The 19309-nt window shown below is 29.1% G+C and overlaps 1 protein-coding gene across 1 annotated transcript in view; it reads right to left on the reverse strand.

Moving 5' to 3' along the window:
• Nucleotides 1-1426: 1426 nt before the first annotated feature.
• LOC107448231 (uncharacterized) overlaps nt 1427-19309 on the reverse strand; it is a 28800-nt gene continuing 10917 nt past the window's right edge. Inside the window, exons 10-16 of the mRNA XM_016063360.4 lie at nt 18060-18129; nt 13589-17164; nt 11100-11152; nt 9302-9359; nt 6948-7042; nt 4278-4344; nt 1427-2299 (exon numbers count right to left, since the gene is read on the reverse strand). Coding sequence (XP_015918846.2) covers nt 2205-2299; nt 4278-4344; nt 6948-7042; nt 9302-9359; nt 11100-11152; nt 13589-17164; nt 18060-18129 — 4014 coding nt within the window. The 3' untranslated portion in view covers nt 1427-2204. The remainder of the gene's footprint in view (nt 2300-4277; nt 4345-6947; nt 7043-9301; nt 9360-11099; nt 11153-13588; nt 17165-18059; nt 18130-19309) is intronic.

Genomic DNA, 19309 nt, shown 5'->3' on the forward strand with positions numbered 1-19309 from the left:
GCAAATACTGATTAAGTAAGTATTTAATCAGAACTATTTAGACAAAACAAGGCTAATAACTAATAATGGTTCTGTACACACACAAAATTAAAAAATCAAAGTTCTTAAAAGTAAAATATTAGCAGGAAAGAAGACTTTGATTAGTTAATACATTGAAACTAAACGTTTGATGAGTTAATTAAAATCAGATCTTTCTACATTTAACGCATCAAAAGTAAATGAAGTAGACATACAGGGTGTCCGAAATTTATGGAACAGTCAAATATCTTACGAAGCACACATCAAATCAAACTTTTAAAATATACATAAGAAATAATTACATAATATTAAAAAGGAATCCCCATATTTTAATGCAGATTTGGATTTTCCAGAAAAAAGTACACCAATTTGATCTATATTTTGGCATTCGGGAGACAGATAGCACTGTAATCACAAAATGAAAATCATTAATAATTGTTTACAATGGAGATATCTTTAGACCTTCCAGCCTCAGAGGGATCACAAGAAAATTTTTCAAAATATCAAACAAGACTATTTTTATTTTGATCAGTCATATATTTCTATTTGAAACAATTTGTACTCATTTTCTTTTTGTCATTACTGCACCGTCTGTAAAATAGAGGGTAAAAATATTATAATTCAAGTAAGGATACTTTTTTCTTGAAAATCCAAATCCGCTATAAATAATGGCAGTTTTTAATAAAGATTTTAAAGTTACTCCTTACACCATCCCTAGGTTTGGAATGGAGTCATTGAACATATCTTATGAAATTTTTTCAAATGAATATTTTTTGATCTCATGTGCATTTTCTGAGGTGTTTGTTGATTTCTACACTTTTCAGACACCAATTGAATTTTGCAGTTAAAGTAAGGCAGTTAATGCTTTTTCTACCAAAGTTTTGATAACTGGTTGCATTTTTTTTTTACGTTTACAACTACAGAAAATATGCAAAAAAGGCAGTTGTAAATGCTATTAATGTTAATTCAAATAGTGTTCTATTTCCAGGATTTGAACAGCATTTCAATATGATTTTACTCATTATATATGAAAAGAGAATGATATTTAAATAATGTTGTTAAAAGAGAAAACAACCAAATAAGTTTCAATGTCAAAAGCAAATCAGTTTTTAATATAATGATATTAGTGAAAGCAGGCATGGGTAATAAAAGAACCACAAGCCGGTTTCTCCAATAAAATTTTAAAAGAAAAACGACAGCATTTAATTTATTTTAAAAGATGCAAGCCATTGCTGGATATGAACATACATTAATTGATGTAAGAAATAAAAATTTGTATAAAACAATTCCTTTGGAATGTGTTTTTCAACATTGGGAGAGAGAGAATAGTTGACTTTATTTAAAAGATTCTCTTGAATAATATTAAAAACTGAATAGTTGGCCTGTTTGAAAAAGCCTATATGCAAAATTTTTCCTTTTTTCATAAAAGTTGCATTCTTGGTTTTCAATCTATGATTTTCCTTCAATTCTTAAATAAAAATTCCCTTTTAGAATTAGGTACATGGCTTTTTTATCAATGCTAATTCTATACCCACATTAAATTAAAAAAAAATAAATCGCACCTGAAGGCAAATTCTTTTAGGTTAATAAAAAATCAAAATGTGATGAATTGATCGAATCATTAATATATTTCCTAAACTAAAGTAATAAACTTTGAGAAAAAATTCATTAAGTCCAAATGTTTAATTGAACGTAGCTCTCATAAAACTAGTCTATATTAAGAAACCTTGATTAATATAAAATAAAATTGCCAGACAAAAGGAACATGAATGATCCACTAAGTTTATTTTTCCTAATGAACATAAGTTTAGGCCTAAAAAAAAAACTATTTCTAAATTTTTATAATCGATTTTGTAACAGATCTCAACAAGATAGAAGAGAAAAAGATAAAATATATGTTAAATATAAAGGTCCTCATATTTAAAAGTGAACTTTGAGATTCTCACTCATAAAATAAATACTTATTTTGTATATTTTATAATTAGTTCTTCACAATAAGCATAACAGCATGTTTTAAGTTTCTCTTAACAACTAAACATTTGTCATAATCTATGAAAATTGAACAGTATTAAAAACATCAAGCGAGGAACAAAATCAAAACATACAACAGTAACAACTATTTGAGCAATATTTATAATATACAAGTATAAATTAATCTTCTATAGTAAATGGTACAAAGGACAGATTTAAACTTGCGTCCACTGCTCCGATGGAATTTCTTCAGGATTTGGAGACTGCAATGCAAAATCTTGATGTTTCTCAGCTTCTTTCTGCTTTGAAACTAAAAATAAAAAGTGAGGTAAATGCAAGCTAGAAAAGGTCAAGTTGAATATACATTAAATATTTCATATAACGCATTCATTATAGCATTATTATTATATTGATTTTCATAATACAGTACACTCTCGATTATCGGTGCGCGGATTATCCGGTTTGCGGTTTATCCGTGTTCCTTTCGGAGTCACAAATTTTTTTTTTAAAGACAAACATTTTCAAGATTATCATGCATGTAAAATATACGTTGATATGAATAGAAATCTTGTCAAATCAGTCTCGCCATTCATTCATTAACAGAATATGAATCTAATGTTTTTTATTGATAATAATCGCTGCAATAGTAAGTTATGAAGTTATAACACTTTTTGAAAGCAATATTCATTATTGGATGCAGTATATTAGCAGCATGGTCAAAGGTAAAATCGTCTACGTTATCACGATCGGGGAGAAAGATCATACCGCTTGATCTTCTTATATTGAAGAATATGATAACAGTATTTTTGAACAAAGAAAAGAAATTGTAGGTTTAGAAATTCTTGATGAAGAAAATTTAGAAGATTCGTTTCAAAGTGATGTATGTGAGCTTGACTTCCAGTATTTAACAGATGAGGAAATTGTTACTAACTGTGTTGTTAAATCAAATAGTGATGATAGTACTGATGCAGAAGATGTAATAAATAAGGGAAATACAATTCCTGATTCTGCTGCTCTACAATCTGCGGAAACTTTATTAGATAGATTATATGGGAGAACGAGGATTTGGTTACGGTGACGTTACTACGGTACGTAAAATATGTGACAATATATGGCAAGAGATGAACAAACAGCAGAAGCAAAGACGCATTACACATTTTTTTAAGCAGTAAATGTTAAATTCCTAATTTGATGTTATACAGCATGCAAATGTAAGTAATTTTGATATTTTTTGTACTGATGTTAATTTTTTCTTTAATAAAAAGGAGTTTTCGGATTATCCGTGTGACCCGTCCCGGTGATTAACCCGGATAATCGGGAGTGAACTGTATTTCATAAAATTAAGGCGTGTCTCAAGAAAATGCAATCACATTAAAAAATGTGCCAGAAGTTAAAAAAATGTTAATGAACACTGAGAATGAAATAAATATTAATCAATCAAAAGAATTAATAAAAAATATAGCAAAAGCTTTTTCACAATATATTCTTTTAACAATTATTATAATTCATAGTACAAGCAAGCATAGACAGATATTGGATGCTAGGTGATATAAAAATCTATAACATTAAATCTATTAAAAATACAGAATGCCTAGAAAAATTAGTCAACTATAAAACATATGTTATAAGGATTTATTTAGTGTGGTGTTATTTTTATAGTACAATTACTGAAATTGGGATGAGTAAAAAATACTATAACATAGTGAAAATAAGTTTCCTTTTTATCCATTTTACTGCTATGACCTGTTTGAGGATATCCAAGAATGATTTTCAAAAAGATATGCTACATTGATAAATGATGCAGGAATTCATAGTGGCTTTTTGAAATAAATATTTGCTAACCTAAATAAGTCTTCAAAAGATAAATTTTTATAACATTCATGGCAAAATTTGTGCTTGTTTAGAATTAATTACTTTTTTCTACATAAAAATAGTTCAGTTCACCATGGTATGAATAATTTATTTTGTTCTATATGAATTAAATAGTTAAAAACTTTATAAGAACACAGTTATATTTTAAAGGTTTACTACTGGTAACCATTAAAAATATTTTTAATATAAAGAACTCACAAATAATATCAGATGTATGTTAATTTTTACAAAGTAAACACAATCACTGAACTACTTTATAGTAATTTTAAAAATCAATAAAATGGAAACTTTTAGAAACACATCAAAGTGATGCACTTTTATTGAATGTGGAACATAAACAAAAAAAAAAAAAAAACTAAAAAAAAAAAAAAAAATCAAAGAATGAGATAAAAGATTCATTTATGAAAATTTCTCACCTTTTGAACCACTATTTGTAGAATTATTGGAACTTGAACTACAACTTTGTACATCTTTTCCAGAAAACTAAAAGAAAGGAGAAAAAGTGACATATTTCAGAATTTGATTTTAATATGTATGAATAGGTATTTTTAGAAACGAAAGGGTTGTTGCTAACATGCTATAGAGCATCAAATTCTCAAAATGAATTCGATGCAACAAAAAAAACTTAACAGATCTAAACATCCTGGGGAGAACAAAACTTTTTCTTTTAAATATTTTCAATTTGATAGCACCAAATGTTGCTCTGTTCATAAATTTCTTTGTCATCTTCACTTAGTGATGCAAAAACAACCTCTTATCAGTTCTCCTCTAACCAGTGGTTAGAAAAACTACATTTTTTTAAAAGTTAATTACAAATGAAACTAATTATAAATACTTTTGAAATGCAGTTTCTACTCAACTACCTTTAGAAGAGAGTATATATGATGTAAGATTCTTTTTAATTTGTTTCAAGAAATGGTAGAAAATTATCAGATATTTGTGATTTTGTTAGGTGTTTAAAGCTTAAGTTAACTGAAGAAAAAAAAATAAGTTAAGTACATTGCTGACACACTCAATAAGACTGCTGATGCTCTTGTATAAGATTAGAACCTATCAGATTCCGAAAACTAGTTGCAATAGAACATTGTTTCTCAACGGGGGCGATATCCTCCCCCTTGGAGGTGGTGGGAGTATGCTGAGGCATACTAGCAACCTCATCAGAAAAATGTGATGATGGTTAATAGCCTTTTATAATATATCAAAATTAATTGCTAAATATGGGAAAGATTTGTCTTAGATTAGATAATCTGTCAAAGATTTGATACTGTCGGTTGTCAAAGAAGATTCAGAAACAGTTTTACACCATCCAATCGTATCCAATTTAATAAAAAACATCCCATAAAGATACAATGCAGTGCGGCGACAAATCAATGAGATGGATGTAAACTTTTGATATTTAACAGATTTTCCCTTCAAGTTAATGAATCAACATTGCCAAGTATTGCAGGCTTTACTGTTGGCGTACATCTGGTTTGTGAAGGAAATCAAAATTATTGAGAAGATGCTTTTACTTGATTGTAGATAACAAAGGTAAATCTGTTTTTAATACTGTCAAGAATTATTTAAAACAGAAAAACATTTCTCTTGCAAATATTATGTCTGTTGTCGCTGATGGAGCTCCTGCAATAGTGGGTCAACATAATGGGTTTATCTCCGTTTTGAAGAGGGAGGTACCAGATATTTTAGCTGTTCACTGCATGATTCATGGACAGCATTTAGTAGGAAAAAACATCAGTGACCGTTTGCATCAGTCATTGCAATATGTCATATCTGCTGTGAACAAAATTCACAGTAATACTCTCAACAATTGATTATTCAGGCAGATGTGTAAGAAAAAGGATGAAGAATATCGCTTGCTTACACACCGAGATTCGCTGGCTTTCCAAAGGTGTCTGTGTCAATAGGTTTTGGAATCTTTTCGACTCTGTGCTTGAGTTCCTCGAAGACAAAGATGTAGCTCTCAAAGACAGATTGCTCAAATTTAAGATAGACGTTGGCTAGAATTATTTGCAAAATTTAATGCCGTCAATTTACAACTTCAAGATAAAGACCTATCTTTCTAAAAAAAAAACGCATTTGGTCGAAACAGAATTTTGGTAGGAATGAGTTCAGCCAATTTTCAATCTTATGGTATCTTTAAAAAAATAGAGAAATTCCCTCCGATGATACACAAGAATATTGTCAACAGCTTAACTCTTTGCAGACAGATTTTAATTGCCTTCCCTTCCCCCTACCATGTCGAACGTGGATTCAGTGCTGCTACAGATCTAGTCAGTCACAAAAAAGAAAATCGACTTAAAGAGGGGGCTTGCGTCTTCACCTCACTAAAAATACTGAATCTAACATTAAGAAACTGGTTCTGAACCATCAAGTACAATTATCCCACTGACATAGTTATTTGATTGTTTCATTGATACCAAAACAAACTACTCTTTTTAAGCTTAATTTTCTTTGTTGATTTTTTTTTATTACCATACTTATTTTGATTATGACAAATAGACTGTGATCACCTGCCGGGAAAAAAGTATTGAGTTAATGTACACATTAATTTTTTAAAAGAAACCAAATAAATTTAACGCATAATAAAATTGCTTAAAAATGTTGTCTCTTATAATTCAGCATGCACCCTCTGTCCCCATGCTCAGAAATCGGGACGTTGAAATATTTTCTGCTCCTTAATGAGACGGCAACTTTAAAAAGGTTGAGAATCTATGTGCTAGAACCTTGCTTCTTTAAACTAACATTAAAAGTAGTTACAAGGAATCACTATATATTTGTGATTTTATATAGCACTACTAACTACAATACTGTTTTTAAAAAGTTCATTACATTACAAAATACTAATAAAAATAGTGACTACAGTAGTATCTCAACTTGTAGCACGTATGTTCGACCACTGCCTCTAATAGTTAACCTAATTTAAAATTATGTTCCATTCTGCATGTTAATCTGTAAAACAAATTGTGAGTCACGTTGTTCAATTTATTATCCACAGAAAATACTGTTTCTGCAAAAAAGACCTATGTATTTATTTTTCACAAATCGACTAAATTTGATAAAATTTTTTCAAAAGTTTTTTAACAAACCTTTGTAAAAGATGTCAATCTTCCAAATGCTTTGGACAAAGTTTCTCCAAAACTTGCTTCTTTATTGTGCGTGCTGCCTTTCTTATGCAAAGAATCTAAAATAAAAAAAGCCCATTAAAAATAAAATTTTCTAAAATAATTCACATTTTTTTGAAATGTGATTTTATTCTTGCACATATATCATGACATGAAATATGCAGAATAAAAAATAAATAAAAAATCTAAATTACTTTCGACTATTAAACTGATTTTATTCTAAAATGCTATTTCAATTGCTTACATGTTATTAAATTTCATAAATGCTTAATTAAGTTACAAACACAAACAGAAAAAATGTACATCTTCTGAAGTTACTCTTTTTTTGGTTTTTAGATTCACAAAATATGTAGGTGTTTTAGGAATATAATCAGGAAAATGCAACTCTTATATTATACTTTGGATAGTGATAATCAGTTAAAGTCATTGAATGTTGCTTTTATGTGTTAATTTTTTTGTTACATTTCAAAATAATTGTTTGAGTATAATTTTTTTTTGTACAAAGTAAAGCCCATTACAATGGTAATTTTCCATAATTTTTTTAAAATAATTATAATTTAATTTGAATTAATGATTTGAATTCTAATTCAAATCGATTCATTTTACTCATTTCTAATTTGCGATTTTGTAATAATTTTTTATACTTTATCAATCAAAAATGATTTCAAAATCATTAAATTAAAAAAGTGATAAAAATTATTATTTTGAATAAAATTGTTTTTAAGCATACAAGTTTTATCATAGTTTCTATAAAAATTAAAGTTTATGCAGTTGATTTCAGAGATATGAAAAATTGCATAATGTAGAAATAGATAATTAGTACTGAAGAATATGATTACACAGAAACAAAAATAGAAATTTATTCAGGATGCTCCAGGGTTGCAAAAAACCCACCCTAAAGTGGGTTTTACTCGTTTTTTCTAAGATTGATTTTTTTTTTATCCTCTTATATTAAAGAGCTATTCTATTGAAATATTTATGTAGTCTAGCCTAAAAAAAATTAATCTATAGTGAAAAAACTAATTGTGTTGGGAGTCACCTTGCTGACTAGATTTGACTGCATGGTCATCGATTATTCAGTGCCATTTTTTCGCTTTCTATGCAAATAAAGAATGTTCCTCAAATATTTTTTAAGATTAAAATATAAATAAACAGTAATCCTGCGTTAAAATGTGTGATGTATGTGAGTAACATTTTGTATCGTGATGTCAGAAGAAACTTTTTTCAGACTTTCAATTCAATTTATTTGTATTAATTATCTATATGAAGTCAATTTATAAAATTAAACTTAATTATTAATATTAAAATAAGCTTTTTTAAAATAAGGTCTAAATCCCTGCCCTCTATTTTGAAAAAGCCCATGTGAAAACATAAAAAACCCAGAAAAGCCCAATAGAACCCAGAAAAGCCCAATAGAACCCAGAAAAGCTCAATAGAACCCAGAAAAGTCCAATAAAACCCACCAAAGTTGGGTTTTTCTACAAAAACCTGGGTTTTTTTGCAACCCTGGCGGTGCGCAGCGAAATGTCTCAACAAAAAATAAACACCTTTAAAGTACTTTTTAAGCATTCAAAAAATATTTTTAAGCACTATATACAATAAAATGCAAAATAATTTTCAAAGACTTTACATGATCATGATAAAATAACTAGCTTCACACAACGAACACTTTTCTTGATTATATTAGCCACCATAAAAAGATAAGATTTTTCGGTTCGGTTTCAGAGGGAGGAAAATGAAGTCTGAAATTTAGAATATCTTGCAAAATGCAGCAGAGTTGCACATGAGAGTGCAAGAATCTCAACAAACCCAGCTCAGTAGTAACTCCCAAGCATTTCATCAAACATGTAACACGTTTGGAGCTATCATACATTATGGACCGACGTCACAGTGAAATGGATTGTGGTTGAATGAATTGTGAAAATGTTAAATAGAACAATGTGAAAACCACACTTTGCGGAATACACAGCGAAAATCGACATGACAAAGAAAAAAATCTCATTTTCGAAAAGGCAAAATTTAGCACTTTTTATAAACATTCCATAAAAAAAGCACCTTTAAGAGCTTTTAAAAAATGAAAATAAGCATCTTTAGGCAATTTTTTAAAAATGATAGGCTCCATGTTATTAAGAGGAAGAAAAAAAATTTATGATTGATTTTGTAAATAAATAATTTGCACTAATTAATATATTTGAAGTTTGCAACCATTAAGAAAGTATTTTGGTACAGAAAATTCAATCATTAGATAAGTAACTCTTTTCTTCCCCTTTTTTGTTGAATGTACGAGAGAAATCAGATAAAATAAATGTAATGTTTACCTTTTGATGAGTCAGAACTAGTAGTCTCAATAAATGATTTTTCCCCAGCTCTACTTGACTAAAATAAATAAGAATGGTTACTATGCATGAATAAAAATTTGAGTAAGATATTAATATGCAAAAAGAAAAATGGTTTTCTTTTAAAGAATTCCCACCCCCAATAGTGTACAAATTAAATTTTACTTCATGCATAATATATAAAATAAATTACATACGTACAGTTTGTCTTTTAAGATGCAAAATATATCAATACATTTAAATCACATCAATTTTTACAAATATATTTTTTTCATTTGAATTTTATTTTCAGACACCAGCCTTTAGTTTATTATTATAAACATAAAGGACTCACAATCTGAAATTTCCTTCATTTTTTACATCTTAAAAAACACTGTTGAATAGTATGCTTAATTATTTTATAATATCTATTTCAGACAATAGTTATAAGGAGCCTTGATGGCTCACAGGACACAGAATTCGCTTCCCAATGAGGTGAGTCTGGTTCGAATCCCAGCGATGGTTGGTCGATACGAATTCTGCATCCGGCTTGCACTGACCACAGTGCTGATGCAGAATATCCTCAGTGGCACATGGATCTTGGGTTACAGCCCCCTTGACATCAGTCTAACTGTGAGTGGTTTTCCTCTCCATGAAACGCAAATGCGGGTTAGTTCCATCAAAAAATTTCTCCTTATACTTGATCCAGGAGTTCCCATGTCTTCTAGATTGAGTTCAAAATTACAAAGCTACGGAGTTGCACATTAGTAGTCGTAAACTCGAAAAATTGGGTCGACTGTCAATGACGGTTATAAAATAGTTAAAAGAAATTATAAGAAAATATAGAAATTGTCTGTATTAATCCAATGAAAAATTTAAAAAATTGACAATTCCTTAAAAAAAACATAGAAGTAATTCTGAATTTCTCCGTAAATCTTATACAACTGAAATAAGAAGTAAATTGTAAAAACTCCATTTACACTTTTTAATTTTATAAAAGGTTTTAATTAATTGATAGCTTATAGAGAAATCAAACAATAACAAAAAGAATAAATATGAAAAATTTTATTAAACATATTTAATTAAAGTAGTTTTAGATATTAAGTATGTTGAATAAATAATTTCAGTTTTGTATAATGTAATCCTTTAAAAATGAACATTACAGGAAGTTGGGACATATACATTTGGAAACATTTCCTTAAAATATTAAAAAAAAAAAAAAAAAAAAAAAAAAAAAAAAAAAAAAAAAAAACCAATTTTCTTCTTACGTGTAAAACAAGTTTATATTTATTTAGAAAAACTAAAAAAAATATTGTTATTAGTATTTTAATATATGTAACGATTTAAAGATAACCCACATCAAATTGCAACAATCTGAATCGACTAACGTCACTTGACAAATTAAATTCTATTTGAGGTTTCTTTAAGGTTACTTTGAAACATACTGCTTATTAGTGAATTGAGCTAGAGATATAACAGTTTTATATTTTACAGAGTTATAATAATTCCTTTGTTTAAAAAATACACTATCAGTTTCACAGCTAATGTTCAACTATGCAATAAAGAATTGTAAACTAAAAAATCTAATTGTAGTGTAATTTTGACTTTTTATTATTGAATGATAAAAAGACAATGATTACATACTTCAGTAGATAAATGTATAGCATTTTTTTTAATAGTTAGCATCATGTTAGATGACAGCATTACTAATTAAATAAAACTCAATCACAAATAAATAAAACTTTGAAACATCTGGGATTAAACACACTTAAAAAATAAAACAAGAATAAAAAGATATTACCTTACAATGGACGTTGGGTATTGATGATTCAATTCCACTTTTCTCTGGATAACCTAAAGTAAAATATCAATATTCATAAATATACATCACAACATTTTTATAACAATTCTATAAGAAGGTATACACTATTTGAAATTATATTGTTGCCAAAAACTAACATATCAATCAGTCCAAAATAATACGTCCAGAGTAATGAGAAAACTTAACTTTGGATGTTTAACAAAGAATTTTTTCTATTTAAAATGCTTGTTAATAGTTTTTTTTTCGTAACTTTTTTAAGGTTGTTAGACAGCAGATTTTATAAAGGATTTGTTTATACAGTAACTTTTTCTTCTGAAAACACCCTCAGTAATAAATAATTTAGAACATATTTGTTTTCAAAAATTTAAAAGTAATGAACAAACATAAAATTTAAATCTTTTTAGCCAAGAAAAAACATTAAAAAATGTATTCAATCTAAAACATAAAAGCTCTAATAGAAAAACTTAATAGATTCATTAATTTTAACTACTGATTTATAATGTAATAAATCAAAATAATTAGCTATCTTTTTGTCAAAATGCTCATTGCATTGATGTCATGCATAAACGTAAAGAAATCAGTAAGTTTAATTGTCTTTTAATAATTAATTTCATCAATATGAAGTTTTTGAAAAATGAAGTTTAAAATCAAGGTTACTTAATAACAGTTAGGAAATTACTATTTACCACAAGTGTAAAATTTAAAATAACATTTTAAAATTTGATAGAATAATGTTGTAACTAGTTGTAAACAGAGCAAAATAAAAAATGAACCACCCTATATAACTTTTGATCTAATGATCAGATCTTCACGTTCTAAGTTTCAAATTTAGACATTTGAGGAGGGGGAAAGACGATATTATAAGTTACGAAATCAGACACAAAAAGGTACTTTCTCTAAATAAACTACCTTTTTTCTCCAACAGATTCAAATTTCTGCCCCCCCCCCAAAATATAGGAGATAGCCGCAATCTGGGAAATATGGTCCCTAGAGTTTGATCAGGAGAGTGCTCCAAAGGATTTTTGCTACAAAGAAAGAGTGCTCCGAAATGGAGCCTCGTGGCTCCATTTGGGCCCCTTAATGTTAATTTTATTTTTTGCGTATTTCATCATATCTCTAGAACTTTTTAAGCAGACTGAAAAATTTTAAAATTCGTTTTTACAAATATAATTCCACAAAAAATATAACGTTTAGTTAATATTTATTATTTTAAAAAATTTAATTTTAAATGGCAAAATACAAAATTTGAGCGAAATTTGTCAAATAGTTTCTGGGAAATTGAATTTTAAAAATACGACTTTTTTCAAAATTCTATTTCTCAGGAACTATTTAACTGATTTTGCTTCAATTTTGTATTTTGCCAATTAAAATAGTATTCTTTAAAATGATGTAAAAAATTGCTTACCTAATATTTCTTTTTTTTATACCATTATTAAATAAAATATAAAAAAATAATAAATATTTACAAAAAGTTATATTTTGCAAAGATATCTTTGGATAAACAAATCTTATAATTGCATGCAAAACCTTTTGAACTCGTCTAGTTCTTAAGATATGGCAAAATATGCAAAAAATAAAATTAATATTAAGGGGCCCAGACTTTGAACCGCTCTTCTCACCAAACTATGGAGACTATATTTCCCAGATTGCAGCTATCCCATATATTTTTGTTCTAAGAAATCCGAATTCGTCAAAAAAAAGTTATGTTTATTTAGAGAAAGTATGTGCTTGTGTCTGATTTCGTAATTTCAAACATCGTTTGAATTTATTAGCATATTTGAGGTCAATCATTCAAATCATTACAATCGAGTCCTAGAACGTGAAGATCCGATCATTAGATCAAAATTTATTCAGGTTGGTCCATTTTTAATTTTGCACACTGTACAACAAAATACAAGATTTATTTTTGTTCCACATGAATAAGAATTAATGAATTGATAAAAATATAATAATAAATGGCACATGGCACGACAAAGTACTTTATCTATTATGCATGTCAAACTAATTTAAATAAGACTAAGAATAAAGTTATTATTGTAGGTATGAGATGTGAAGAAAAAGAGAAAGGACAAGTGAACTAAAAAAATTAAAAGAATGTGCTTGAAAAATTATCAAGTTGATTGATACATCACTAATCGAACAATAGACCAGAAAATATAACACTAAAAAAATGTTCAAATTATCTCAGAATGTTGTTAACAAAGTTTTAATTAAATAAGACAATACTATGACATTACAACTAACTGTTGTTGTAAACATGAAAGACTCAGAGAGCAAAACTGTGTTTACTTCAATTACATAAAGAGAAGATAAAATTCCATTTTTCATCGCACCTGATAAATGTGATAATTTTATTCTATATTTGGTTTTTCTTAGGCATAAAATTGAGTATATACCAATTGTTGGAAAATTAATGTCTACTTATTCCAATATTAATTTAAAATAAAAGTAAAAATGTTATTGCTTACCATCATCGGACACAACACTGATCTCTAAGTTATCCAGTTCGACCATACTTCTTCTAGCATGAATTTGTTCCTTCAGGCGAGCAGATGGTGCTGGGCGAATATCCATATCATCATGAGAGCGTCTTTGTTCCCAACTTACATGTTGTTTATGGCGTCTTTGCAGAGTGTCAAAATAAACCCTTTTACTGGAAGAACCCATGTTGTCATCTAAATTTTGGTAATCAGATTTCACAGCACTAAAGCTGTTTTGCACTAAATGAGTTGGGTGCTTTGGCGGTTGAACAACAGAATACACATTAGCGTCAGATTGAGAATATTGCAGTGCTGCTAAAGAATTAGGGTAATTACTCTGGTGTTCATTCCTTGCAGCCAAATTACTTTTATCATGGCCAAAATTAACTTTTGAATCATAAATATTTTCATAATCAGATTTGTGTTTCACTGTACCATATAAGCCTTGATGAATTTGTGAATGTTTTTCTTTAACTGTCCCATATAAGCTATTATTAATTTGAGTAACAGGTTGAACATTTCTAAAAGTCATTGATTCAGGATAAAATTGCTTACCATAGGGCCTTGGATGAGAATACACATTATCGTAGTGCGTAAGAGGATATGATCGGGACATGTGCACTTCATTGGTAGCAGGAGGAGAGGAATAACCAGGAGGAGGAGGTTGAGAGTTGGCAACCGATTCAGGAGCCCTTACATCAGTAATGTACCTATAATCCTGATTAGTTTTAGTTCTGGGTGATACAACATTTTGGCTGGAATGTTTGGGTGATGCAACGGTTACGATGTACCGGCCACCATCTCTTTTGACATTTTGCTCAGATTTATATGCTTCTGAGGATGGAACTCTTTCTTGACTATTTTTTGTATCATAATGGAATGTTCTAGGAGGTTTAGGAGGCCCTATTGGAAAGTAATTTTTAGGACCAATTGTGTTAGCATGTACATAAGAATGACCGTAAGGAGGAGGTTGTCTTATTTCATTATTCTGCACAGAACTTGGTTTTTTACTATCCTCACTAGTCTGAGAATATCCAATTTGTGATGGACTAACTTCAGGTAGTAACATATTAGGACCAGAATCAGACCCCGATGGTAGCATTTGGGGACCAGAAGTAGATCGTTGAAGACCATAATGAGATTCATTGTCATTACTATTTTTAGAAGTATCTTGCACAGGAAATGTAGTATTTTCAAAGTTTTCGAGTTTATGTTTCTCATAAATGGTAGATTTCTGATAATTAGGTTGTTTGACTGAATATAAAGTTTCATAAATACTATTTGAACTATATGGTGAAGAATAGGCATCTCTATTAAGTGCTTTGGCCTCAGAAGCAGTTTGTCTAGTAACTGGAAAGTAACGAGGATCAGACCTGTCAGCAACAGGAACAGAGCTACCAGATGAAATAGTGCTACTTTGAGAACTGGGTGTAGGGAAAGTAGTAGCTTGTGATGCTTTGGCTGTAACTTGTTTATCTAATTGAGAAGCTGAATCTTCTAGATTGGTACTTTTGTTACTTGATGGTGTACCAGAACCAGATGTTTCAGTAGGAGACAAGGGCGATTTAGCAGTAGTTTTAGACAAATGACCTCGTTTGGATTTAGGAGGTGGGCTATGTAGTAGAAGATTTTTTGAATTTATCAAATCATTATTTTTTTGTGCATTGTCAGTTTTGGATTCAACTGGCTTTTGAATAGATGTTGCATTACCCTTTGTTGTTACAGAAGAACTATTTTCAGGTTTATTAGGTGTGCATTTTTCATGAGAAGTTAGGTCTCGAGATTCTTGTGGTTGTAAAACTTTTACAAGCTGCGATGAATTTCTAAACACAAATTGTTTGTCGGTATTTACATTCATTTCATCAATATATGATTTTCTGGAAGTTAAGTCAATGATGGCACCTCGTGGATGATTTTTTAAACTATCTTCAATTTGGCGTATATTTTTTTGGGCCAGTGGATTAACATTCATATAAGTAGTTTCATAAGCTTGAGGTAATCGATTATCAGAAGCTGTCTTTCCATGAGAATAAGAAAGCTTAGGATAGGTTTGTTCAGTGTAACTCAATTTTTGCTTGACAGCTTGTTTACTTATTTCCCCAGGTCTACCACTACAATGCTCAGGGTCAGAAAATGACTGATTTTTATGCAGTATCTTTCTTTCTATTTCTTGAGAATGCTTGCGGTACTCTTTAATATTTTCATGATTCCAATCTTGTGCACAATTTGAATTAACATGTTCTTTAAGAGTAGATTCTTTATTAGTCTTATTTGTGTCAGACATATCTGATGCAAATTTGTTACATTTTACTTCAGAATTTCCTTTTGATACACTAATTTGAAATCTTGGCACAAGGTTTTCAGAAGATTTTTTATCACCTGCATTACTTGAAGAAGTATTAGACTGTTTTTTCTTTGTAGGAAGATCTGGAGGTCGTTCTTTTTTGAGACCAATATTATCATGCTCTTTGTAACTAATCATTTTAATTTCACTTGAATTAATGAAAGATTCAGGTACTACAAACTCTTTACTTGAATCTGTGGTATGTGGTATCATACTATCAGAACTATTATAATAAGAAAGAGGTCTTGAAGATGATCTGAGTTGTCTATTATCTTTGGCTGTATATGATGATTCCTTATTTAAGTCAGTAGAAAAATGTTCTGACTGATTGGAATTATTATTCAAATATTCAAAAGTTTGAGGAATGTTATCCCTACAAGCAGAATCATTAATTCTACCATAAATCAGTTCATGTCCCGCATTACTCATATTAATGTGTTGATCCATACTACTATCAGACAAAGTAAATGCACGACTAGAATTACTGACATAGTGGCTATGACTGCGAAAGAGTGGCCTGCGTTGCCTAGAATTATCAGTTTCTGAGCTAGGCTGAGATGACTTTTCAAAAAGGGCCTTTAATTTAGCAATACTAGGCCTTCTAATAACAGTAGCTTTTCCAACTAATTTGCCAGCATGCATATCTTCAGAAGAATTAGTTTTAGGAGAAGAATCACTGGATGTAGGTTCATCAACTAAAGAATGATTTTGGCTAAGTACTGATGTAGGAACATTATCTAATTTTTGAGAACATGCATTATCTTTAAGTGGTAAAGAAGTAGTCTGATTTGTTTTCAATTCACTTATAAAACTTTCAGAAAACTGTTTTGAAATAGGGCTTTTAGAAATAGACAGTTCAGCATGGGAGTCTTTACAAATGGCTTTAACTGTGTCACCTTTTTCAACAGCTTTATTCCATCCAGATATTAATTTTTTAACACTTTCTTCTCTGCAAAGTCTTTGTAACGTTCTTGAATGTTTACTGTAGGAAAACTCTTTGTCATCATCTTCGTTAGTCTCCACCATTTTATTATTTTCTAATGGCAAAAGGTTTGATTTTAAAGATAATTCTTTTATTTCTTTGAATTGTGAGCTGTTACTTATTTCACTCAGATATGAATAAGGATTAGAAAAACTATCATTTTTCAGAGAAGACTGAGTTGAATCATTACAAACTTGAATATCCTGATATACTTTAGTAATTTTGTTTAATTTATCCTCTGGAAAAAAAAAGGTGGAAGCATATATTACTTAAACAAATAAACAAAAACTGAGTTACAAAGAACATAAGAGATAATTAAAAATACAAATTAACAATAAAATATTCAAACTAGGTAACTAAAATGTACAGAGTAAAATAACTAAAATATACAAAAAAATTAAAAGAAATGTACTCTGTAGAATTAGTTACATCAAATCTTTAATGATAGCTTTTGATAATGATGATAACTAAGCTATATCACTAAAAAAGGTTTTCAGTATGTGGGAATATTGAATTTTAAATGAATGCCATCTATGTTTAACTCAGTTAACTATGTTTAAAACAAGAAGGCGTTTGTCAACACAACTTTCTTCTCTCCATACATGTGAGGATATATTATTTAACTTTAAACTAAACAAAAAGTTAACAATCTCATATCTAAAATTTTATATTCTCAAATTTTATTTTTTTCATAAAAATATATTATGTTGTTTCTATTGCCTACTTGCCATGCCAGCAAACCTGCTTGGGAAACCAAGCGAATTTAAGGCAGGGGTTGCATTTCTTAATTTACAGTGGCGCCATCTATGGCCAAGAATACGACTTCAGCCATACACTCATGACAGTCTGTTTTATAGGGCGGCCCCTATTATATATCCACAGATCATAAGTTTGACTTGAACCAGAGAACGATCAATCTCCAATTCAGTACCCTCAGAGGTATAAATTGTTATGAGAACCTTGTGACCCCAATAGATTTAATGTGCACCAGTCACCATTTAATACACAGGGTTTCTTCGGACGGCAGGATTCAAACTCACGTTCTCACAAACATGAGTTCAACGTCTTACCAACCAGGCTATCCCGGCCCAAAAATATATAATTTTTGTATAGAAAAAAAAAACTTAACCTACCATATTTAGATTCAGAAGTACAGATATCACCAGTAAATGGCTCTAATATATCCTCATATATATCATCCTCCTGAAAAATAAGCAAATAAAATTACTATTAAAAATAGTACATAAATATAAACTAAAACCACAAACATCTTTAACAGGGCTGCTACTGTGATAAGAATCTAAATTTTGTCACTTGATTCCTCAGATATGAAAAAAAGTTTCTAAAATAGTTTCCAGATGTATAATATAGTTGCAAATATTAGTCTCCCCTCTCCAATGTATTTTGAATATACAAAATCCTTAAACTCAATATGGAAAAGAGATGCACAGATGTTATGTACAAATTTAAAAATATAAAAAAACTGAAAATATGTACCAAGAAAAAAGTTATGGGATTTGTTAAGTGTGGTGCTATATAAACAGTTATCCAATAGTAATATACTCAATGGTTAAAAAATAAAAAGACACAATTCCAATGTTTCATAAATTCTGCTTAATTCACCAATGCAAAAATAATAATTAAACATTGAATTAGTATTTTGCCCAGCAATGAAAACTACAAGATTCAAATAAAAAATAATTAGAGCATACTAAAACTAATAAGCATTTCAAAACTTTCTTTTCTGAATATTTATTCGAATTCGCCTGAAGAGCTGTACAATTTTTTAGTCAATAGTTTAATATTATTTTAACCCTTTTATATTTTCATTTTTTTTTTTATTTAAATAGTTATTTGCTACTATTATCAGCCATTTCTACATTTTTTTAAAGCATCTGCAACTTCTTCTTAGCTTTTTTTTAAGTTTAACATTTTTCAGTAGAATTCAACAAATTTTTTCTTAGTATCTTTAATGAAGTGTTTAAAATCTGTGTTTCGGACATGTATGTGAAGTTTGAATGTCGACACCAATTTTTAATATTTAATAATTAATGCAAGAAATGTTGATTATCCTTTTCCTTTCTTTTCAGATTAGAATAAAATAAGTTTAACATTAATGTTACCACCACATTGGAGATAAAAAAGGATAGAGTAATGATGAAATCAAAGTTAATTAATAGGGGAAGGGATAATTATTGAGAAAAACTATTTAAAAGTTAACAATTAAAAGGCTCACAATGAGATACTTGGAACAAAATAAGAGTTTAATACATGGTTTTGGATTATTTATGCACACTGGTGGTCAAAATAGATTTAAATCAAATTTCGTTTTCTTAGAATTCTGTTTAGAGTTCTGACACAGCGAGAAGAAATATTATGAAAT

Source organism: Parasteatoda tepidariorum, chromosome 4 (genome assembly GCF_043381705.1).
Source record: "Parasteatoda tepidariorum isolate YZ-2023 chromosome 4, CAS_Ptep_4.0, whole genome shotgun sequence".
In the NCBI taxonomy this organism is placed as follows: Eukaryota; Metazoa; Arthropoda; class Arachnida; order Araneae; family Theridiidae; genus Parasteatoda; species Parasteatoda tepidariorum.